This window comes from Macrotis lagotis, chromosome 1 (genome assembly GCF_037893015.1).
Source record: "Macrotis lagotis isolate mMagLag1 chromosome 1, bilby.v1.9.chrom.fasta, whole genome shotgun sequence".
NCBI lineage: Eukaryota > Metazoa > Chordata > Mammalia > Peramelemorphia > Peramelidae > Macrotis > Macrotis lagotis.
The window spans coordinates 428437655-428462461 of record NC_133658.1 but is presented as its reverse complement, the minus strand read 5'-3'; the positions used below and the strand labels follow the sequence as shown (position 1 = coordinate 428462461).

At 36.8% G+C, this 24807-nt stretch overlaps 1 protein-coding gene across 18 annotated transcripts in view; it reads right to left on the bottom strand.

Annotated features, from left to right (window-relative positions):
- Positions 1-24807, bottom strand: part of PPP2R5C (protein phosphatase 2 regulatory subunit B'gamma) — a 252300-nt gene that overhangs the window by 70104 nt on the left and 157389 nt on the right. For 17 of the 18 annotated variants that reach the window (XM_074213097.1, XM_074213094.1, XM_074213102.1 and 14 more), the window contains one exon: positions 19667-19866. The exons of the other annotated variant lie outside the window; for it this stretch is intronic. In XM_074213097.1, the coding sequence (XP_074069198.1) occupies positions 19667-19866 (200 nt within the window). The remainder of the gene's footprint in view (positions 1-19666; positions 19867-24807) is intronic. 18 annotated transcript variants of the gene reach the window in all.

The following is a 24807-nucleotide window of genomic DNA, read 5'->3' as shown; positions in this document are numbered from 1 at the left end:
TCACTGGTGTGCTCACTGATTAAATCAAAGTGCTATAAATCTTGCTGGTTTTAATGTGAAAAAAAGGATGGATAAATGTACTTAAGATCAAGAGAATACAGGTTACATAATATTTAAATTTCCCCCCTAACAGGTATATCTTTTTTTGTTTGTTTTTTTTTGCGAGGCAATGGGTTTAAGTGACTTTCCCAATGTCACATAGCTAAGTATTGGATTTGAATTCAGGTCCTCCAGGCTCCAGAGCTAGTGCTATCTCCACTGAGATAGTGCTATCTCCACTGAGATAGCAACTGCCCCTCCTAATAGGTATATCTTATTGAGCTTTGTATGTACCTCAGTACTCTGCACAGTGTATCTTCTAAGTATTTTAAAGATCTAAGATTTCACTGGTGCAAGTTCTTCCTTTTAATAGTGCAGGTGACACCTCAGGAGGTTTCCATGAATTCCTAATCTTTTCATGATTAGCTTCTGATGTAGACTAATTCTGAGGAGAGACCAATACTTTCAATGGGTCTATATTAAAAGTCTTTCTAGTTTTGTTGGACCTAGTGATATTTGTACTTTGTTCAGCCCAAATCCTTCAAGGACTCAAAGCCACCTTCAAAACACAATAAGGGTTCCAGAGTGGGATTTTTGTGTGATATTAGGTATCCTATCTTGTGATAATTTACTTACTGCCTATAGGATGAAATCTAAACTCTTTCATTTGGTTTTTTGGGAGCTTCAGAATGTGGTCCAATTTTGTTAACCCAAACTTGTTTCCCTTCAACATTCCTTTCAATAAATTTGTCCTCCACTGAGCCCAGGTCACAAAGTACTTATTCTTACAATCAGAAGGGTCTCATAGCTAAACTTCTCTCAAGCCAGGAATATTTCTACAAATTTTTATTTAAATTGACATTGAACATTTCTACTGACAATTGCTTCTCTGTTGCCTAACAAATGCAGCCATGTAACCCCACCCTTGAAAAGCCCTCACTTGATCCATCCATCCCTACTACCTCTGCTTTCTTTTTGTGGCTAAATAAACACAGACTGTCTATAGTAAATGTTCTCTTATTTCTCACTGTCTTTTAACTCTCTACATTTTGACTTCAACATTCAACAGAAACTGTTCTCTTCAAAATCTTAATTGCCAAATCTTAAGAGTCCTTTTTCTAAATCTTACTCTTCTTGACCTCTCTGCAGCCTTTGACCTCTTCTCCTCGATGCTCTCTTCTTTCTTGTTTTCATGACACTATTTCTCTGATAATAATAACAATTCATATTTATGTATGCTTTGTAGTACTCATTTGAATTTCTCAACAGTTCTGTAAGGTGGGTGGCAAAATATTATTACTCAAATTTTACAGATAAGATAATCAAGACTTGAAAAATGGAATGACTTGTCCAAAGTAGTAAAGTAAGTATATAGCAAGGCCAATAACACACCCCAGACCAGGACTCTTCTTATCAGAAGAAGTCTAGGGTGAAATTAATATGCACCAGTTGACAGAATGAACTTTTTTCCAATTCCCTTCCTTGATTAATACTATAATTTACCATACAAACACCATATCAAAGGCAAGCACACATCAGAGAACCCACTGTGGCTGCACTTAGGTGCTCAATTGCATTCTGCTAAGCAGGGGCAAGACCAGAAGGTTACTCCTTAACCATGCAGGTCTTCAGGTTTCTAGCCATTTGGAAGACACAAAGTCAGAGACTAGGCTAGGACAGGTGGGCAAAGTAAAATTTGAGAGCTCACCAGAACTAATTCCCCAATGGTCAGCTCACTTCCCACCTGTCTCACTCCTCCTCCGTCCCCTCACCTCACCTAGATCTGCTGCCTCTTCTTTGCCCCCAAGGACTCAGGTTTCATAGTTAATAACAAACCTCCTCTTACCCCACACCACTTCTGTTCCTGCTACTTCTGTTTTTGGCCTTACTAACATTGGACCCCTCATGAGACTTGTCTCTCTCCGCATGGACCCGAGCAGGATTCTTGGCAACTTGTTGCTACTTCCAGACTTTCCTTTTTTTTTTTTTTTAAATAGTTTTTGCAAGGCAATGGAGTTAAGTGGCTTAAGTGTCTGAGGCCGGATTTGAACTCAGGTACTCCTGACTCCAGGGCTGGTGCTTTATCCACTGTGCCACCTAGCCGCCCCTAGTCTGATAGTCTTTACATTGTTTCTATGCTACACATTGATCAAAAATGAATGTGTTGAGAGAGAAATCATTTACTTAAGGAAAAAACAAAATATAAGAGATAGCAAGATCTCGTAATAAGATAATTTTTTTTTAAAATTAAAGGTCTTTGTTCAAATTCCACAATTCTTTCTTTGGATACAGATGGAATTCTTCATCACAGATATGCTAAAATTGTCCCTGATTGCTGCACTGATGAAATGAGCAAGTCCATTAAGGTTGATCATCACCCCCATGTTGCTGTTAGAGTGTACAATGTTCTTCTTCTTAGTTTTTTTTTAGGTTTTTGCAAGGCAATGGGGTTAAGTGGCTTGCCCAAGGCCACACAGCTAGGTAATTATTAAAGTGTCTGAGGCCAGATTTGAACTCAGGTGCTCCTGACTCCAGGGCCAGTGCTCTATCTACTGCACCACCTAGCCGCCCTGTATAATGTTCTTCTAATTCTGCACATCTCTAAGCACCAATTCATGCATATCCTTCCAGGCTTCTCTAGATTCCCATTCCTCTTGGTTTTTAATAGAAGAATAGTGTTCCATAATGTACATATATACCACAGTTTCTTCAGCCATTCCCCAACTGATGGACATTCACTCAGTTTCCAATTCTTTGCCACCACAAACAGGGCTGCTATGAATATTTTTGTATAAGTGATGTTTTTACCCTTTTTCATGATCTCTTTAGGGTATAGACTTAGTAGTGGTATTGTTGGATCAAAGAGTATACACATTTTTATTTCCCTTTAGGCATATAAATGATTCTTTTTACATGATTAATTAGATCTCAGATATAAATATTTTTGAAGGGAATGAAGAAAAGGGAGGAAGAAAATGAGCATTGGGAAATTTTATCATATTGCAAATTGTGCTTAGAAATGTACCAGACTCTTTCTATTCAGCAAGTAGTGATTATAATATTTATTTCTCTTTTCAAAAATAGTTTGCCCCACAGGCTCCAAATTCATTTAGAGAAATGAATGAATATAATTATATGTAAAGTTGCCTAAACAAATACTGCGTCTCATAAAGGTCAACATAGTCCAACAAGCACAAAGCAGATTAAGTAAGATAATGCTAAGCCCGATATAGTGTGTTTTTTAGATTACATTCTGGACTTGTCTTGAGTTTATTTACTTTTCTTATGTCTCCAATTAAATGGACTATAGCTTCCTTGAGGACAAGGAAGCTGCTAGGACCTCACACCAAGGCATGTGGCACTATTAGACTGGGACACAAGACACCGTTCCTGAAGTCAAAAAGTTGGGGATTTCAGGAAAATGCCCAAGCCTGTCTCCTCAAGGCACAAGGACTTATTAAGGATCTGGTTCTAAGAATGGTATTTTCCCTCCCTCTTCCTTTTCCCTCTGAAAAATGGCTATGGGAAGGTAGGTGATGAACTAGATAGAGTCTAAGACCTGGAATCAGGAAGACCTGGGGTCAAATCTTGCCTGAGAAACTTACCAGCTATGTGACCCTAGGCAAGTCATATAACCTGTCTCAATTTTCTCATCTGTAAAATAGCATGTATAAAGATAAAATGAGATATTTGTGAAGGGACTATGTAGACCTTAAAGAACTACATAAATGTTAGCTTTTTATTATTATTATTATTATTATTATTATTATTATTATTCCTGTTTTACTGAGTTATAATCAAGAACTATGACCTAAAGTTTTTTTTTCCTCCCTTCTTCCTCTCCTCTCCTATACTGGGGACAAGAATACCCACATCAATGTTGTCCCATCGACATTTCTGCAGGACCCTAGAAGGTAGAGATCCAACAGTCAATCCCATGACTTGAACTTTCCTCTTCCCCTCACTTCAATATCTAAATAGTTATCAAGTCTACAGGTCTACAGCCAAAGCGGACTATCAGTTATTCCCCAAATCTGACATTTCATCTGCTTTGGTGCATTCCCATAGTTCTTCCTCTCCCCTTGGATTCCTTTAAAGTTCATCTCAGGTGCTACTATCTTTGAGAAGACTTTCCCAATTCCTTATAATTTTTAGTGTCTCTATCACTGTGAATTATCCTGGTACTATATTTATTTGTGCATATGTTATATTCTCCCTCAACAGAATGTAATCTTTTTTTATTTATTTACATCAATAGGGTTAAGTGACTTGCCCAAGGTCATACCAGCGAGGCTGCATTTGAACTCAGGTCCTCCTGACTCCAGGGCCAGTGCTCTATCTACTGTGCCACCTAGCTGTCCCCAAGAATGCAAACTTTTTGAAGAAAAGGGTGTTTTTTTCCTTTTTAAACTCTTAGGGTATGTAAGTAGTAGGGCCTTAATGAATGTTTAAATGTGATTAAAGGGAATTAAGTTAAATCTAGAAGGGTCTTGTAATAGGTTATCTAATCTAATCTCATGTCATAGATAAGGAAACAGAGAGGTTAAGTGGACTGGCAATGGCCACTACAGAGGTAGGACTGGAACTCAGGCTTTTTACTCCAAACTAGTGAAGTTTGTTTGAGATTGCCTCTCCTCATGTGTCTGTAGAGCTGCAAATGTACTTTTACATTCATCACAGGGGTTCAAATACAGAGTAGGGGTTCAAATACAGAGTAGCTGCTTAATAAATATTTATTTGAAGAAAAAGATAAATGAAGCTCTGTTAATCTCTAACTTGAATTTTTAACTGCATAAAGAACATTCTTCAAACACAGCAAAGCTTAACAGAGTAGTTAAAATTAAAATCTGGAAAGTAGCTTACATATAGTTAGGTGCAATGAAAAAAATAGACTGTAGAACTGAAGTTAAACACTTGTTATTCCAGAGTTTAGCATTAATACAACAGTATTATCTAGTGAATGTGACTGAGTCTAGCAAAGCATTAACTAATAAGAACTGATTTCATTATAAATTTTAATAAATTCATAATGACACAGAATAAATGCCACGACCTAATTTCTTATCATCCTTTGAAACAAAATATCCCTTTCTTTAATCCTCACTTCAAAATTCTCCCCACTCTTCCAAGTAATACTTTTCACTGCAAATATCAAAAAATAAAAATAGATAATGCAAAGATTCCAACATTAATCCTTAATCATCCTGGGAATTTCAAATGCAGAATTCTATTTCTTCTATATTCTTAATGAGGAATAATTGAACTTATTCCTAAGAATAAATGAGAAGAAAACTTGCAGACCAGTATTTGATAATATACAAATAATATGGACAGATTTTAAGAATTTAAAAAATTTACATGGTTAGAATTCTAATTCTAGAATTCTGCTCTGTTATACTGCTAAATTCTATAGATTTTAATACTCAAATAGTACTTGTGTTAAGTTATAAGCTCAAATGATATAGTATGGCAAAATGAATTTCATAATTAAGGACACAGAATTTAAATAATTTTTCAGGATCACTGTTAAGAAGTTAGTAATGAAATTTGCCAACAAGTGGAGGATGATTGTATGCCATGATCAATGACACTTTCCAACAAACTCTTATTAAGTACCTCTTATGTGCAAGACTATGCAAGGTGCTAAGAGAAAAACAATGATAGCTAATACACTTTGCCTCATGGAACTGATTATATGGTAGGAAAGATTAGACAATACCCAAATAACTATATATATATAAAACAAAACATGATACATACATTTACAGCTTAGGGGATGGGAGCAATTAGCACAATCTAGGATTTTAAGATGGAGGGACCTTAGAGGCCTCTTATTCCAGGTCTGTTCATTTTACAGATGAAGAAACTGAGGTCAGGTGAAGTCAAGGAACTCGTCTCAGTTCACATAGCTAAGAGAATAGCAGAGCTGGAGAACGACCAAGGGGCTGTGACTCCAAATCAAGGGCATTTTCTACCCCAGCACAGTTGCCTCAGACCCCCTTTACAACAGTCTCCCAGAGGGAGAGTGACACAATGGAAAAAGCATGGAATCTGGAGCTGGATTAGTCCATTAGGAAACTAGCATTCATGGAGTGCCAACTCTGTGACAGGCACTATGCCAAGCAGTGCTGGTGATACAAAAATGGTACAAGACAATCCCTGCTCTGGAGAAGCTCACTGTCTAAAGGGGGAAAGGACGTGCAAATATATATGGACAAACAGGCTGAAGATAGGACAAACTGGGGGAACCTTACAGGAAAGGCATGCAGATTCAAGAGGCCTAGGAAAACCTTCTTGCAGAAGATGAGATTTTTGCTGAGACTTGGAAGAAAGCCAGGGTGCTGAGAAGGGAGAGGGTTCCAGGCAGGAGGGGCAGTCGAGTGGGAATGTCTTGTGTGTGAAGATGGAAAGGAGGCCAGGTCACTGGATTGCAGAGGATATGGAAGGGAGTAAAGTGTAAGAAAGGCTGGAAAAGGAGATTCCAATCTGCTCTCTGATACTTAACCAGCTGTGTGATCATGGGTAAGTCATTTAACTTTGCTGAGTCTCAGTTTCATCATGTGTAAAATGGCTACAATAATACTTTTAGCATCTACCTCACAGGGCTTGTAAGGATCAAATGAGCTAAGTCTTATGCAAAGCGGCTTTGCTAATCTCAAAGGGCTATAAAATGTAAGTTATTATTTTCCATATCATTTTTATTTTACTGTATGTGCTGTCAGAGCAAACTCAAAACAGAGTTCAGTCTATTCAAACACATCATATCCAACTCAAAAACAAATAAGTATTTATTGAGTGCCTACTACTTACAAAAGTACTTTGTGAGAGGCAGTGTGGTGTAGTGGAAAGAGCACTGGTCTTGGAGTCAGAAGGCTTGGATTCGAGTCCTGGCTCCGATACTCACTAGCTGTGTGATTCTGGACAAGTTACATCACCTCTCTGAGTCTCAGTTTTCTCATCTGTAAAATGGGGATAATAATACTTGCACTTGCTAGCTCACAGGGCAGTTATGAGGAAAGTGCTTGACATATGTGAGCTATCACTACTGCTGTGCTATTTGGGGAGACAAGGTATTTAAACATATGAAAAGTTAAACCACAGTAAAAGAGCTGCCACTATATAGTACATGATTAATTAGTTACCAAATTAATAACCAAGACAATACAATGTTACAATTTAAAAGGATAGTGAAATGGGAAGGTTTTAGGAAAAGAAAGGAAGAAATATTCCATAAGGGAAAAGTATTCTTAAAGTTGATAACTTTCAAAAAGAAAAAAAAAATCACTTCTCAAATTATTTGATTTTCTTAACTTTTGTTATTAATGATTTATTGTCCTTAAAATTAAATTCAATAAGCATCTATTCAATGAGAGGCATACTACTATATTATTAAAATACAGAGACTAAAGGACTTACATTCTTCTTTTATAATCTAACTGGGAGGTTTGTTACACACAAAGAAGAATAAACATAAGGTTGTTTGAATGGGGAGAGAATTAACAACTGGGGTTGGGCAAGCTTTGCCATTAGAGCACACTCATGTAAAGCATGAACGAATGCATTCCAGAAATGGGGGATAATTTGTGTAAATGCATGGAAAATGTCAATAAAACAAAAAACATGATGATTATTGTTAATTAATAAACAACTATTAAAAGGAGAGTAAAAGGAAAAGCAGGCTGAAATCATAATGTAGAAGGCATTCAGTGTCAGGCTGAGGAGTATGAAGCTATTTTTGAGATTATGGCTAAGTTTAGGGTAATGGCCTGGTTAGACCTATGTCTTAGGAAGATTATTCTGTTAGCTGGGCAGGAGATGTAGTAGAGAAGGCAGAAACTAGAAATAGAGCTCTATTAGGATGCTATTAGAACGGATGAGGAGAGAAGTGATGGGAACCAGTAGAAGGCTAACCACTTAAATGAATGGAGAGGTTTTGATTGTGAGATATTATGAAGCTTAGAAAGAACAAGACTCACTGATTGAATGTAGGAGTGAGAGAGAGGAAGAGTTTAAGGAGTCACATCTTTTGGGTTTCCGGGATACAGATGTTTAAAAGGATGGGAAAGTATAGGAAGGAAAGATAAGGGAGATAAGGGCTGAATTTATAAATTTGGGAGTTATATGGGTTAAGAAGGTAATAAGAACCACAAGAACTGATGATTTCACTGAAGTGTAAAATGAAAAGGAGGTAGCCTAAGCATTGTATGGTGTTAGAAAGGAACCAGCAAAAAAATCTTGAAAAGGAGTAATCAGATTGGTAAAAATATAGAGGGAAATCATTATCACCAAAGCCAAGGGAAAAGAGTATCCTAAGAAGAGGAGGTGTAAAAGCCAGAGAAATTTAAGAATGATGAGGACTAAGGAAATTTAGCAAAGCTACATTCTTATACTTAGCCATATTTGAGCAAAATAAAATTTCTACAATAAGCAAAAAGGTTAATTTATTTAAAGTCAATGGAATAAAATATGGAGGCAAAAAAGACACTGGATTTGGAATTGCAAGCCATGGGTTTGAATACTGGCTTTGATATTTATTGTGTGATTTTAGGAAATTACCTTTATTTCTCTGAGTCTTAGTTTTCTTATCTGTAAATAAAGGGATTATGTAGGATGATATTTAAATACTCTCCCCAGCATGAAAAGAACTAGGAAACACCTGAAATATCAATTATAATTGCAACTTATATTTCTTTAAGTGTGTTGCTTACTAAGCACTTTCCTAATAGCCTAAAGTGTAGCATAAAATATAATCTCAATTTTTACAGATAAGAAAAAAGGGTTAATTGTCCCAAGTCATTTGCCATGAAGTGGCAGGATTAGGATTCAGGTCTTCTAATTTTGGCCTCACCAAGGTAATTTGAATTTACACTCACTGTTTAGTCTTGAAATAAAGATAACCAAACACCAAGGTTTTATTATTTTCTCTTTTTCACTCCCACTACTGAGGTTAATTTAGGTAAGATCCAATTTTCCTATTTTCAGTTTTCCCACTTATTTCCTCCTTTTACCTGCTGAACAAGAATAAATTAAATTGTTCCCTATTTCAAAGAAAAGAAAAACATTAGAATACTTTAGAGAAAGTCATTATATGTGAAATATTGAAGTACATACTAGTGCCTTTCTAAAACTATGGCATGACAATTAAAAGTAAACATCACTGGCAACTTTCCAAGTTGGAAAGCTTTCCAAGTGAAGTTGACTTAGAGCCCAGTAGAGAACATTATGTAAACGTGGTAAACACGACAGTTATTTTGATGTCCAAGACTTCATTTGGTGGCTTTAACACATTCCTTCCCAGAACCTATCTAGATGCTAAAACCCTGTTCTGAATAAATAAGGCAAAGAGATGAGAATGTTCCTTACTTCTTTTAGGATAGACAATGTTGTTTGTCTTCTTTGTGAAAGGGAAGCAGGACATCAGGATTTAAGTGAGGGAGGGTTTGCAGAGTCAACAGCCTTAATCTCTCTGCCTGAGTCACGTAGGTTCAGTGATCAATTATAGATCAGGATGACTAGAGATGGATGGATATTTAAAAAAAAAAAGGAATATCCCATTTCTTCACTTTTGATAGAAAACAAACCCTGACCTTATGCTTTTCTATTTCCATCTCTTCCTTATAGTATCAGAGAAGTAAGAAGGATTTACGTAGGACATTAATCAATACCATTCTCCCACTCTTCTTATTTCATATTAAGTCTCTGGGAAGAATTAGAAATCAGGTCACAGCTGAAAAGGCAGAAAAGAAAATCCTCATCTACTTCTCTGCACATTATCCAAGCATCCAGTAGCATATTTTCACAATGACCAGGCCATTAAAGTTTTTTTTTAGGATGCAGTGAGTTTAAATTTTTAAATTTTATTTACTTAAGGTCACACAGCTAGGCAATTATTAAGTGTCTGATGCCAGATTTGAACTTAGGTCCTCCTGACTCCGGGGCAGGTGCTCTCTCCACTATGCCACCTAGCTGCTCCCAGGATGTCGTAAATTTAGCTGAGTAAAGAAAACTGACTCTGTCTCAAAAGTAAAAAGAACAGGTGTGAACAGCATAGAAGAAAGGAGAGTTATGAGGTACACATTACTACCTTAACCTTTTCTGGCTTTGGCATTCTGGTTTGAAATTCAAAGTTCCGCAGTGTTGGGTTATTTTTATGAGAGGTCTGGAAATTTGAATGAGAATAACTTCAATGTTGGAGGCTGAAAAAAACTGTTTTCCACATACATACATACATACATACATACATACATACATACATATATTCAGTGCTAAGCATAGTGCATAGAACATAGTAAGATAGCAAAGAACTGATAGCTGATTGATTGGAGAAGTATGAGGGAAGAAAAAAGGTGATCATGCTTTTATTTAATAAAAATGCTGAAGTCAGAAGATCTGGTTTGGGTAAATCAATGATTTTAGATCATAAAGAAACCAACTTTTCAGTCATTGTATCTATTTTAAATCATCTTCTATAGTTCTCTACACTAAATTTCTTCTCAAAAACCACTTAGATCATGGAAATAGATTTTTTAAAACTTGTAAAGATATTCTTTATAATGGGAATTCCACTGGTATCAAGGAGTGCAGCTAGACAGTAACGAAATACTGGTTTTCAATTGAGATTACTCCATAGGAAGAGTTTCAATGGACAATAATACAGAATTATTATGAAATTGATTTATGGATCATTTCAGGGATATTAAATTCATTCAAGATTAAATGTTATTATAGGCACATTTTAAAAAATATCAAGTGAAATTCATTTTATAACTGAGGATGATGTAGTTGATAAGTTTCTCTTAAAACATTCTTTGTGAAAACAACCAAAAAACCAAAACTAGTCTTTTCAATGTAGAATAAATTAAACGGGACAAAATGAACAGACTGACAAGATATTGTGGAACTTCAAGAAAATCTAAAAAAGGTAACTTTGACAGAATATTTGGAGAACGCTCTCCAAAGACAGCAGATTTTACCATGTCAAGGACCTAGGACAAGAGATGGGGAAGTTCACTGTCAGAGCTGGACTCAAAACTTTTCCAATTATATCTTCCAAATCCCAGTCACCTGTGTAACAAGAAGGAGCACTGAAAAAAGGGCATTCCAGTGGACAGGCAAAAAAACCCATGAGGTTCACGAAAAAAAAAACACAAGAGTTTTATAACACAGTAACATTAAAAATAATCATGAGGAAGATGTGCTATGCTATTGTTTTATAATCAGTAGCAATGACTCCAGTCTGCCTTGAAAGCAAACTGAAGAATTATGTCACTTCCAAAGAAGAAAGTGACTTCATAAAATTTTAATATTTATTATTTCTTTTAAGGACTAAATCCTCATTTGTTTCATTGAAAAAAATTAATTACATTTTGGTTGATTTAAAAAAAGTAACACTTTTAAATGCCACAAAACACCCATCATTTCTTAAGATATTTCTTCTAAATCAATTTGATCTCTGAAACACAGCTTAGAATGCCATGTTATATCATGAACTAAGAACTTATATTTGCACTTAAAATAAGTACAATGTTACTTTTTGCTGCAGAATAGGAGTAAGATTCTCAAAAATTAAAGTAAACACATATTATTTTGACAGCTTTCAAGTTATACAGTGCTGAAAATGCCTAAGAATCTCATTGTTATAGTTCCGGGTTACCTTTTCTCTAAACAGATGCTGTATAATTTGTCAATACAAATTAGGCTTTGAGTAATCATGGGAGGAGGAACATTAGGGATACTAAGATATAGAGGTCAAGATTCCTCTTCTTAGTTAACTTACACTTGGGATGATATTAATATGCAGATGAGAGGCAGACATTTCTTGTTGAAAATAGTTTAGAACTAAGAAAACATGGGTCCCATCAACAATGTTGTTAATCCTTTGTGAAAGAAGAAAGGTAAAAACAGTATCGGCCCTCAAGGAAATCACATTCTAACAGGGGAAAGAATTTGTAAACATTTATTTATATAACAAAATACATAAAGGATAAATTGGATGTAATCTGAGAAGAGAGGGACTAATATTGAGGGGACCTGAGAAAGACCCTTAACAGAATGGGGGATTTAAACAATTCTAAACGGAGTCAGGAAAGTCAGGAGATGGAGACAAAGAGGAAGAGCATCCAAGATATGAGGGATAACCAGTGAAATTCTCAGAGCTTAGAGACAGGATCTTTTAGGCAAGGAACAGCAAAAGGCCAGTGCTATTAGATCACAGAGGACATGAAGAGTATAAAGTATGAGAATATTGAAAAGTTAGGAAAGGCCAAGTTATGAAGGGCTTTTTTTTAAAAAAAAAGTTAAACAGGGGGATTTTATATTTTATCCTGGAGTTAATTAGATAATCATCAGAATTTATAGAGTAAGAGGGTAGATGGGTTAATCAACCTGCACTTTAGAAAGATCCTTACCTTGGAGGGGTGAGTTGAAAGGAGAGAGAAAAGTAAAAATGGGGAAAAATAGGATAGAGGAAAATATATTTAGTAATCATAACTGTGAATGTGTTGGGATAAATTATCTCATAAAACTGAAGTAGACAACAAAGTGGATTAAAAATCATACTCCTACTATATGCTGTTTACAAGAAACACATTTGAAATAGAGAGACATACAAGAGTAAAGGTAAAAGTTTGTATCAGAATATATTATTATTATACTTTAGTTGAAGTAAAAAACCCCCAAAACAAACAGGAGTATTGATCCTGATCTCAGGCAAAATAAAACAAAAATAGATCTAACTAAGAGACAAGAAGAAAGCTACATCTATTGACTAAACATATATGTACTACATGGCATAGTATCCCAATTCTTAGAGAAATTACCCCATTTTTTACATTTCCCCATGTACAAGACTCACTCTCTTATGAAAAATTTGGGGTCTCAAAACTGGGAATGTCTTATACAGTGGTTGTAGATTTTTTTTACTTGCATTTCCTGCTTTTTCACTCTTGTTGTCTTTGTGCTCATTGTTTCACATTTGTTACCAGTATTAGGTTACATTTTGCCAAGTTCTGTCTAGAAATGGCTCAGGAAAAGATTTTCATCCAGTGCTGAATTCAAGTTCAAAGTGATCCAGTTTGCAAAAGGGAAAGGAAATCTAGCATCAGTCTGGTCCTCCTCCACCTGAGAAAACAATCCGAGAATGGCTAAGGAAAGAAGAAACCCTACTGAAAACACCACGGCAGAAGGCCATGAGAGGCAAGTCAGCCAAATGGCCTGAGTTAGAAAAGGAACGGAAGAGATGGATCGAAGAGCAAAGGGCTAGTGGAATTTGTGTCCACAAAGATGTCAGCAGGAAGCCAGAAGAATTCCTATGAAAAAGAAGTGACTGATCTCAAAGAATACAATTGGTGCTCCAGGTTCATGAACTGGAATGGACTGCGCATGTGTCCACACACTAGACTTGCCCCGGGAGAGTTTGTGGTTAACCCCAGACCAGAGAACAAGCAGGAGAGCAGGTAGAGCTTCTCCTAAGAAAGGGATTCATCATCAGATATAGATGAGGACAAGCTAATGGATGGGAGTTTTGACAATGATGAGTTGTATAAATTTTATGATGAATAAAACTTGAGTTCAATAACTTTGTCATAACATTTTTTTTCAAATTTCAGGCCCCAAAATTAAAGTGTGTCTTTTACATGGGAGTATCTTATACATGAGGAAATATGGTAAAAAAAGTTAAAGGAAGAAATAAGCAGCAAAATTATGACAGTGGGAGACCTCAACTCACCTCTCAGAATTAGATAAATCTAACCACAAATAAGAAAGAAGTTAAGGAGATAAATAGAATTCACAATCATTCTATTTGGTGCTATCTTATGTTTTCTTAATTGTTTGATGTGTATATGTGAATAAAATAAATTTCTTAGGTTCTTAGAGATCATGTCAAATATTTCTTTTCTATTACAGTATTTAAGTGCTTTATCAGGCACTCAAATAGTAGAGTGAAAGAATGTAAAATAGATTATATTAGAGGAGTAGTCATAGTTCTTTGATGACCTATGTTAGGCTTTTAAGGAAAGGAATGGCAAAATAAAAATAATATTTAAGGAAAAGCATATCACACAGAATGTTCATAATTATTATATACAAGACAACAAGGGTTATAAAGAGTTGCACATGACTGAAAATAACTAAATAACAACAAAATGTACACAGGCTATATAAGGGGTAAGCTAGAAACAAGTAATAGATAGAAATAAGTGGCAATCAGGAGATGCTTCTTGTAAAAGGTTGAATTTTTGCTGGGACTTGAAGGGAATTAAGAGATAAGGGAAACATGTGAAAATGTACAGAAGATGACTGGTAAAGTGCCCTATGCTAGGAAATGAAAAGAGAACAGTATTACTGAATGAAAGAAGATGCCCGGTTGGGAGATAGAGTGAGCTATAAGAAGACTGGAAAGGAATAAAATGGTTAGGTATAAAGGGTTTTGAATGTATATTTGATCCTAGAAGTAATAGGGACACAGAGAAGTTTACTAAAGAGTGAATGAGATTGTGCTTGTGCGTGTGCGTGTGTGTGTGTGTGTGTGTATGGGAAGGAGGAAGATAAGGAGGGAGACATAGTCAGATCTGAACTTAAGAAAAATCACTTTGGCAATTAAGTGGAGTCTGGACTTGGGACTTGAGGGAGGGAGGGAGACTAACCAACAGGCTATTGCAAAAGTTGAAAGTAATGAGGATTTGCACCAGAGTGGGACAGTGTAAAAGAGGAGAGAATATTAAGAGAGAATGTATGAGAGATATGAGGCTGAATCAATGGGACTTTGCAATAGATTGTACATGAAGATAAGCCTTTTTCTACCTTTCCAATCTTTTTATAGCTTACTCTATCCTCCCAACCCCCCCGCCCCCACACACATATATCTACCTGGAGAACAAACATTTAAGTACTATACCCTCCCCAGGATGGCAGTGTTGGATTCTAGATAGAGAATTAAGGCTAAAAAGACCTTACAGATCATCAAATCCAATCTCTTCTCCAACTCCCTCATTTTATTGTCTTCAAAGCTATGATGCTGTATAGTCAGGCATGGACTCAGCTTGGGGTATCAAAAAAGACATTTGATCTGTTTCCTCATTAGTACATGACTATAAACAAGTTGCAATCTTTCTGAGCATGATGTTCCTCAACTGTAAAATGGGAATAATAATTCTTACACCATTTATATTATAGGATTATTGTGGGGAAAGTACTCTGTGACTCATAAAGCACCACATAAATTATTATTACTGATGAAATCCTGGGCTCAAATCTAATTCAGTAGACACATTTTACAAAATATGTGAAAGGTACTGTGCTAGGTATTGGGGCTACAAAGACAAAAATCAAACAGTTTCTGCTTTTTTGAGGAACTTGCCATCCTTTCTGACTGAAGATTGAGTGTGGAAAGCTACTTCAATCTAATAATAACAATGACAATAGAACCCTAAGGTTTGCAAAGAGCTTTATATATATTATCTCATTTGGTGCTTATAATAGCCCTGTGAAGTATTGTTATCCCCACTTTAGAGATGAGGAAGCTAAGGTTGAGTGAAGTGAAATGATTTGCCCAAGGAAACAGATAAAGGTCTTAGGTAGGTTTCAAACCCAAGTCTTCCTGATTCCAAGAACAGTACTCTATCTCCTGTGCCAGTTAATTACCTTATATTTATAGGTAAATTATGGATATTTTGAAGAGGGAAAGAAGAATATTAACTGGGAAATCCAAAAAAGTTTCCCAAGGTACGTGATAACTCATCTGAATCCAAAAGATTATAAGGATGATGAGAGGGGAGTATAAATGGCATAAGAGAAAGTCTGTAAGAAGGCACAGATAGGGAAGACTAATGCTCAGATCAGGGAACAATTCCCAATCTGGCTGGAACAAAGAGAATGTGAAAGGAAATCATACAAAGAGAGTCTGGGAAGGGACCCAGAAGGCAGATTGAGAAAATCTGTAAATGCCAGGCTGAGTCTTTATACTATCTTCAAGAGAAGAGGGAGCCCTTGAAGATTTTTGAGTAGATGACATAGTATTAGATGTTCTTTAAGAAGAGGGCTGAAGGGCAAAGATTAGAAAGAGGGAGAGCAATTAAGAGACTATGATGAATGTGTTAGTTGTATGAACAGAGATAAGATGATGAATAAGAGGATGCTTGGCAATCAATTAGATGTGGAATGTGAAGGAGAGGGAAAAATAAAGGATGAACCAGATCACAAATTTTAGTGACCAAGCGGAAAGATGGGTTGGAAACATTCCTTCCATGTGGGCTCTGTGCAAGATGCTCTCCATGATAGTGGGGAATACTCTGGGCTATTGTTTCTCCTTGTTCCATGACAAACTTAATATTGATAGAGAATACTTGATCAAAATTATGTTTGTGATTATACCTCACAAGGAATTTTGTATGACTGTAACATACATAAGAGACACCTTGTTGGAGGGAAGCTTTTTAAGGTGTGGAATGCTTTTGGAGTGGGATGCTTAAATAACCCCTAATAATGGAATGCTTTAAATATGAAGGGGCTATCAGAGAAACCTGGGAAGACTTGTAGGACATGATATAAAGTGAAGTGAACAGAACCAGGTCAACAATGTATACAATAACACCAATCTTGCAAAAGACTCATGTTAATAATTAAAATACTAATAACACTAATAATAGAAATTAGCTTTGAAAAATTAGGAACTCTGATCAATAAAACAACCAACATTCATCCTGAGGACACATGTAGTCCATCTCTTAAAAGAGCAGTGATGGACCAAGATGTAGAAGGAGACATATATGTTTCTAGAAATGGCCAATCTGGAATTTGTTTTGTCTGGTCATGTATATTTACTAGAAAGGTTTGTTTTTCTTTTTTCTTTTTGTTCAGCTGGGGGTACAGTGCAGGGAAGGAGAGGAAAAGAAAGTGAATTTTTATTAGCTGAAAAAAAAAACATCAAAACACAGTAAAATCTTGTATTTTCTAAAACTTTTAGACAACTGGATTACTGTAAAGGTGTGGTCTACTGGAGAAAACTACAAGTCAGTATATTCCCTTTTCCTGTTCAAAAGAGAGGACTTCTAAGGAAGGCCAGGAAGCCCAACACAAAAACAAAAGGATAAAAACTGGTCTTCATTACATTAAGAGGTACAAAATACCTATGGTAATAGAGGGGAAGAAGGGAGGAGATGAGAAACACCTGAATCTTCTTCTCATCAGACTTGGCTTAAAGTCAACTTACATATACTTGGTTAACTTAAAAAACATCTAACCTTTCAAGTATTAAAAGGGGAAAAGGGGAGTGGGGATGGAGAAAGGGAGGGGGAAAGGGGAACTAACAAAAGGAAGGGAAGGGAAAAGGGAAAAAAGGCAAAGGGGAAAGAAAGAGGAGGGAGTGATACAGGAGGGCAAACACACTGAAGGGGGTGATATTCAGATAGCATGGAAGGTAATAAAGAATTAGTAATCATAACTTTAAATGCGAATGGGATGAACTCTCCCTTAAAACGTAAGCAAATAACAGAGTGGATTAAAAACCAGAACCCTACAATATGATTTCTCTCCCAACACACTCAATTTGGATCAATGTATAACATGGAAACAAAATAAAGACTGACAGATTGTTTTCTGTGTGGGCGGGGAGGTAAGATTGGGAGAAAAATTGTAAAACTCAATAAAATCCTTAAAAAAAAAGAAAAAACCCTCTAAGTTGAGGAAACTAATACAAACAGAAATAAAGTAAACTGCCCAAGGTCACCAGTTTGTCCAAAATTGAAGCTAAACTCTGATCTTCCTGACTCCAGTACTATCCATGCATCACCTAGCTGCCTAGACTGTAAGTTTCCAAGAAAGTGCTGACTTCCATCCCTTATCCTAGGGATAATCATAGTATCAGAGTTTGTAAGGACCCTGGTAGGTTAACATTTGTAAAACACTTAGCTGTGCCTGGCACACAGTAAGCACTTCACAATGCTTCTTGCCATCCTCCTATTCCTGCTCCTGTGCAGATGGCACCTAGTCTACTACACAGCCTCTCCTGAGCCCTAGTCCCACATCACCAACTCTGTATTTCCAACTGGTGAGTCTTGAACTCAACATGCCCAAAACCCCGACCAACCAGTTGCTCAACTTCCCTCTTTCTGTCCAGGGCATCACCTTCCCTCTGGTTATTTTGATTCCTCACTTACTTTCCACCCCACATATTCAATGACCCCTTCTCTTTCCTCACATGTCCACTCTCCTTGCTCAGTACTTCATTGCCTCTTGGCTGGACCATTTCAAGAATGCCTGTTATTTGGCCTCCTAGCTTCAAATCTTTTCCCTCTCCAATTTATCCCCCACACAGCTGTCAAAATAAGAGCGGGGGGGGGGGGGCAGCTAGGTGGCATAGTGTATAGAGTACCAGCCCTGGAGTCAGGAATACCTGAGTTCAAATCCAGCCTCAGACACTTAATAATTACCTAGCTGTGTGGTCTTGGGCAAGCCACTTAACCCCACTGCCTTGCAAAAAAAGCAGAACAAAATAAGAGCAGGGCTTCCCAAGCTAACAGCCTGGTCAGGAAATTTCAGTGGCTTCTACTAGGATAAATAAAAACTCCTTTGTTTGCAACCCTAAAAAAAAAAAAAACAACTGGTCTGCATGTGGACAAGTAGTTAGAATTATCTCAGGAAGCTACTGTGGACAGACAAGCAGCTAAGTCCAAAGCCACATGATACTTTCCTCTATCCTAAGCTACTGCTGACATAAAACCAATTTTCTCTTGGGGAGGTTAATGTGGCTGTCAATCACTAATTTCTACTATTTTTAAAAAATAAAGTTTGCAGTGAGGAAAATTCAAAGCTGATTATAGCATATTACCAAAAATCACTTACATGCAAAAAATGGCAAAAGGAAATGATTCAAGGATAAATGACTGGAAAAGAGGTAGAATAGTCAGATGTCAAGAAAGGAGGACAAAAGAGATAACAACCTGTAAGATGCCTTGGTACACCTTAGGAGTATTAAGACCTGGAAGATCCCTAGAATGATGGATATAGATACCTTATGAAGGATTTATAGGAGGAAATGGACAGGAATTGCATCAGGTGAGAAGATAAAGAGAATTTGCAATTTATACTACTGTATGTAGTAGTCATATTACTAAAACCAAGGATCTACCGAACTATTATCAATATCAACAAGGGGAAGTGCTAATTGTAGAAGATTAAAAATAGCTATGAGAAACTACCAATCTTCAGTTTTATTACATAGCAGTACATGTTAAAGTTTAGACAGTACAATTATAAGTGAAGAGAGCTAAAGTGAACCAAATAGTCAGAAAGGTATAGACCTGGTAGAAGAGCCCAAATAAGGAGGTGGAGAGAATAAGATAAACATACATTTATTTTGATCCACATTGATTCTTCCAGTCAGAGAAGTAAGTTATGGTTAACTTCCATGCACTGAGCAGTAATTATGATGTTCAATAAATATTTATACATTACATACAATTAAGATACACTGCACACAATTATGACAAATGCTTACATCCTACTAAACATAAACAGAAGACTGATGATGGCAAGTAGTTCACATGCCACCTCATTCTACCTGGTAAGTACCTGAATCCATGGCCAAACAAAAGCATTAGAAACTATAATTAAAAATGTGATCACTTACCATATGTACTACTTCAGGGTAAATAGGCTCTGTGATCACATTTCGATTGTGTGTGATATATTCTACCATTTCACTTAAAGCAGCTCGTTTTACTTCCTTCCACTTTAGATCACTTAGTGGATCAGAAACAAAGTCAAAGAGGACACAACATTGACGCAACTTCTGGATAAAAAGCTTCTCTTGATCAGCAGGAGGTACATCTGAAAAGCAGAAAAGAAAAAAAAAAGCCAGATTGTAAGAGTCCACTCTAAAGATTATCTAAAGGATAATGAGTCAAGAACTAGAGAGAAGGAGAGAATCATTTGAGATGAGTTCAGAAACTAAAAATGAGAGTGGGTGGCAGTGCCCAAAACTTACACTGGCTTAGTTACCATACATCAACAGATTAAATAAAACCCATCACTGTAGAGCAGGCTGCTATTCAACATTCCCCAAAGTACACAAACATTCTCTTCATTGATTTTTTTCTCTCATTTTAGATTAAGTTTAATACTTCTACATTCTGCATAATATTCAGCACATTATTGGTTATTCAAATCACAAATGAGCATGGATAGAATCTTTAACAGTATAGGTTACTTGGGTGGTATTGACAATTTGAGAAAAAAAGTATCTAATACATCATAGCCTGAGATCTGGAGCAGAAGACACCTGTCACATGAAGCACTGAAGAGAGAACTGGTCCTATAGACAGAATGACCTAGATTGTAGTCCTCTCTGACACATCCTGGCTGTGTGACCTGGGAGTAAATCATTCAATCTCTCAGTGCTTCAGAGAATTCTCTAGAAGTTGTAGAAAGGTTTTCACTTTTGCATTTAGTTTCATTTGATATGTCTTACTATGTGCTAGGCAAGTAAAAAGACAAAAGTTAATACAGTTCCTTTCCTAATGGAGCTTATATTCTAATGGGGAGAGAACTATACTAAAGTATAGACAATTTCTTTTTCCTGGATCATACCATTTAATTCAATGGAATAGGCAACTCTAGCTGAGGAAATATTTTCTCCTGATGCTAATTTGAATAAAAGAAATATAAACAAGATAAACAGGCAGTTTTTTTTGGCAGGAAGGCACTAAAAGCTAGCTAAGTGGGGACCAGGAGAGTCTCCATATGTAGTGAGCTGGAGCTTTAGCTTAGTCTTAAAGGAAAGAAAAGATTTTAAGAGGCATAACTCAGAGAGAGTTATAACTCTAGAGTTAACATAACTCAAAGTCCAGGGGACAGCAAAGTGAAAAGGGAAAGAGACCAGAAATGGTGTCAGTGAATTCTAAAATTTTACCTGGAAGATTTCTAACTGATACTGCCAACAGGGATCATAGTATTTAGAATGAAAAAGAATCTTAGAATTTACCTACTCCAATCCTCTCATTTTACAGACATGGAAATTGAGGTCTGGAGAGTATAAGTGACTTGCCCAAGGTTATAAGGCAGAAAACAACAGAGTCAGGAACTGAATCTATGTCAATCCAGGACTCTCTTCTACTCTACTCAGGATAAAACTGGCCCTGCTTATCCTGGCATTCAAGGATTCCCCACCATCTTGTTTCAGTCTATTATCTAATCTTTCCAGTTTTACTTCACACCCTCCCTATCACCAAGTTACATAGAATCTCAGATTTAGAAGGACCCTCAAATCATCTAGTTCTGCCCACACAGCCACAGGATTGCCTTTACAATATATTTGACAAGTGGTCATCTAGCCTTTAAATTCTTCCTGTCTCCAAGGTTCATTATCCTGAGTTCCTCATTTTCCTTCACTCTCCACATCCAATTGTCAAATCTTGCTGCTCTCTTCTTCATATCTCTCTATCAGTTATCACCTTAATTCAGACCTTTATCATTTCTTACCTAGATTATTTTAATCAACTTCAGATTGCTTTTCTTGCCTCAAATCTCTCATTTCTCTAACCCATCCTACAAACTACTGCCAAAGTGATTTTTAAAGACTTATTTATAGAATTCCCCTAACTAATCAACTCCAGCAATTCCCTATGTTTCAGATAAAAGGTAAACTTCTCTGTCTAGATTTTAAAAGCTTTCATGAACTGACCCAAACCTGTCTTTCCAGCCTCATGGTACTTAAATGCCCCCTTGTCCTTTATACTATGCAATCCAAACATCTCTTGTTCCTTTACTTAGTAAAGAAATTCCATCTCAGTGCTGTCATACCATTTCCCATGTCTGCAATTCGCTCCCTCCAGACCTTTGTCCCATATTATTCCACAAATTATGTCCTTGTCTTTTCCATTAGAAGTTTCTTACAAGAAGGGATGATTTTATTCATTGTATTCATTGCATAGCAATAGGCACTTCATGACCAGCAGTGACACAGAATTTGATCCTATTAGATCCTTAAAAACAGCCTTGTGAGGTAGGTGCTATTACTGTCCCACTGAAAGATAACAGAGGCAGAAAGAGGTAAAGAGGTTTATCCAGAATGACAATAGCTAGCCAGGGCCTCTGAGATGGGGTTTGAACTCAGGTCACTTGTTGTTGGGGAATCCTCTCTCTCTCTCTCTCTCTCTCTCTCTCTCTCTCTCTCTCTCTCTCTCTCTCTCTCACACACACACACACACACACACACACACACACACGCAGCATGATATAGTAGATAGCACATTGGACTTAAGAACATGGAAAATGGGAGTTCAAATCCCACCTCAGACTTAACTTTGTGACTCTGGGCAAGTCAAAGTCTCACTAGAATTCAGTTTTCCCATCTCTAAATTGAAGATTATAATAGTATTTAATCTCAAAGAACTGCTATGAAGATCAGATAAGAATACATGTACAGCCTTAAAGCACAATATAGACTGGAGTTATTGTTATCAGCTGCTAGGCAGCTGGATAATAGTGAGTCATGGGCATGTGTTCATTTTATTGAACTTAAAAATCTCATTATAAGGCAAAGTTTGGTGGCAACATGAGGAGAAGGGGGTGGGGAAAGAAGAAAGTATATTTAGGAAATAATTGTGATATGAGAGTAAAATAATAAAACATTTTTTTTAAAAACCTGAACTCCTTGGAGTAGAGTAAATGTTTTTAACCTGTTGTCCTTAGGGGATTCATTTTGATATGTGCTTCAATATAATTGTTTTCCTTCAATTTCATATATTTTATGTATTTAAAACATTGTCCTTGAGAAGGATCCATAGGCTTCACCAGATTACCAAAGGGACTGTGATGTAAAAAAAAAAAAAAAAAAGTTTGAGAACTCTTGACCAAAAACTTAGATTCTATTCTTTTCTTTATTTTGTAAAACTGGGACATGTACCATTATTATGGTATTTTCCCAGTTGACCATTTCCCAAACATCATTGACAGTGGCTTAGCAATCACATCTGCTAATTCTTTCACTACCCTGAAATATATTTTGCCTTGTCTGGGTAACCTGAGCTCAAAAGCTGCAAGACTACTTCTTTCATTATCTTCTTATTCTGGGCAATAACTACCTATTGGACATACTGGACATACTTATTCTTTCTAGGCTAAAAGATTTTTTTTGGCAGAGAAAACACAATCAGATGAAGTGTTGAACTGCTCTGCCTTCTCTCCTCACTCAGTGGTCCTATTCCTTCTTTGAGGTTCCTCTTTTGCCCAATTGAGCTAAAGAAACAAAGAAGAAAAGGCCTGCTTACTTCACCAGAATCTGATCTCATGACCATGATCTTCAGTCCTTTTACCTTGATCATCCCTCCTCCAGATGGGCTACAATTATTCTTAATATGTTAGTCTTCTTAAAATGTTGTGCCCTGGGGCAGCTAGGTGCCACAGTGGATAGAGCACCAGCCCTGGAGTCAGGAGTACCTGAGTTCAAATCTGGCCTCATACACTTAATAATGACCTAGCTGTGTGGCCTCGGGCAAGCCACTTAACTCCATTGCCTTGCAAAAACCTAAAAAAAAAAAAAAAAAAAAAGTAGTGCCCTGAGGGTGGAGTCTAGATGGCAGTGCGGAGGCAGGAATTCCCAGAAGTTCTCCCCAGAACACTCCAAATGTCTTAAAATTATGACTCTAACCAAATTCTAAAGTGGTGGAAACCACTGAGTTAAACAATGTTTTGACCTAGGACAACTTGGAAGATCCAAGGTAAGGATCTATTCCACAGGAGTTGGAAAGGGCCACAGCACAGCAGAGCAAACAACAGAAACAAAGAATCTGATCATGGTCAATTACTTTGGTCCTTTGGAGGATCAAAACACACACTCAGAAGATGACAAGGTCAAAGCTTCTGCAGCCAAAGCCTCCAAGAAAAATATGAATTGGTCTCAGAATATGGAAGAGCTCAAAAAAAAAAATTTGAAAATTAAGAAAGGGAGGCAGAGAAAAAATTGGGAAGAGAAATGAGAGTGATACAGGAAAATCATGAAAAGCAAGTTAGCAACTTGGTGAAGGAGATATCAAAAAATACTTTAGAAAATATCATCTTAAAAACCAGTTTTGGGGCAGCTAGGTGGTGCAGTGGATAAAGCACCGGCCCTGGAGTCAGGAGTGCCTGGGTTCAAATCCGGTCTCAGACACTTAATAATTACCTAGCTGTGTGGCCTTGGGCAAGCCACTTAACCCCATTTGCCTTGCAAAAAAAAAAAAAACAGTTTAGGTCATTTGGAAAAAACAGTCTAAAAGGTTAATAAGGAGAAGAATGCCCTAAAAAGTAGAACTGAGGGGCAGCTAGGTGGCACAGTGGATGGAGCACCAGCCTTGGAGTCAGGAGTACCTGCATTCAGGTCCGGCCTTGGACACTTAGTGATTGCCTGGCTGTGTGGCCTTGGGCAAGTCACTTGATCCCATTGCCTTGCAAAAACCTTAAAAAAAAAAGTAGAACTGACCAGATAGAAAAGGAGATTTAAAAAGCTCCCTGAAGAAAATAGCTCCTTCAAATGTACAATGGAGCTAAAGTAAGCTGATGACTTTGTGAGAAATCAAGAAACAATAAAACAAAGTCAAAATACTGAAAAACTAGAAGAAAATGTGAAATATCTCATTAAAACAAAAAACCAACTGACCTGGAAAACAGATCCTAGATAGATAATTCAAAAAGTATTGGGCTACTCTCTGAGGTACCACATCTCAGAATGGCCAATATAACCAGAAAGGACAATGATCAATGTTGGAAGGGATGTGGGCAATCTGGGACACT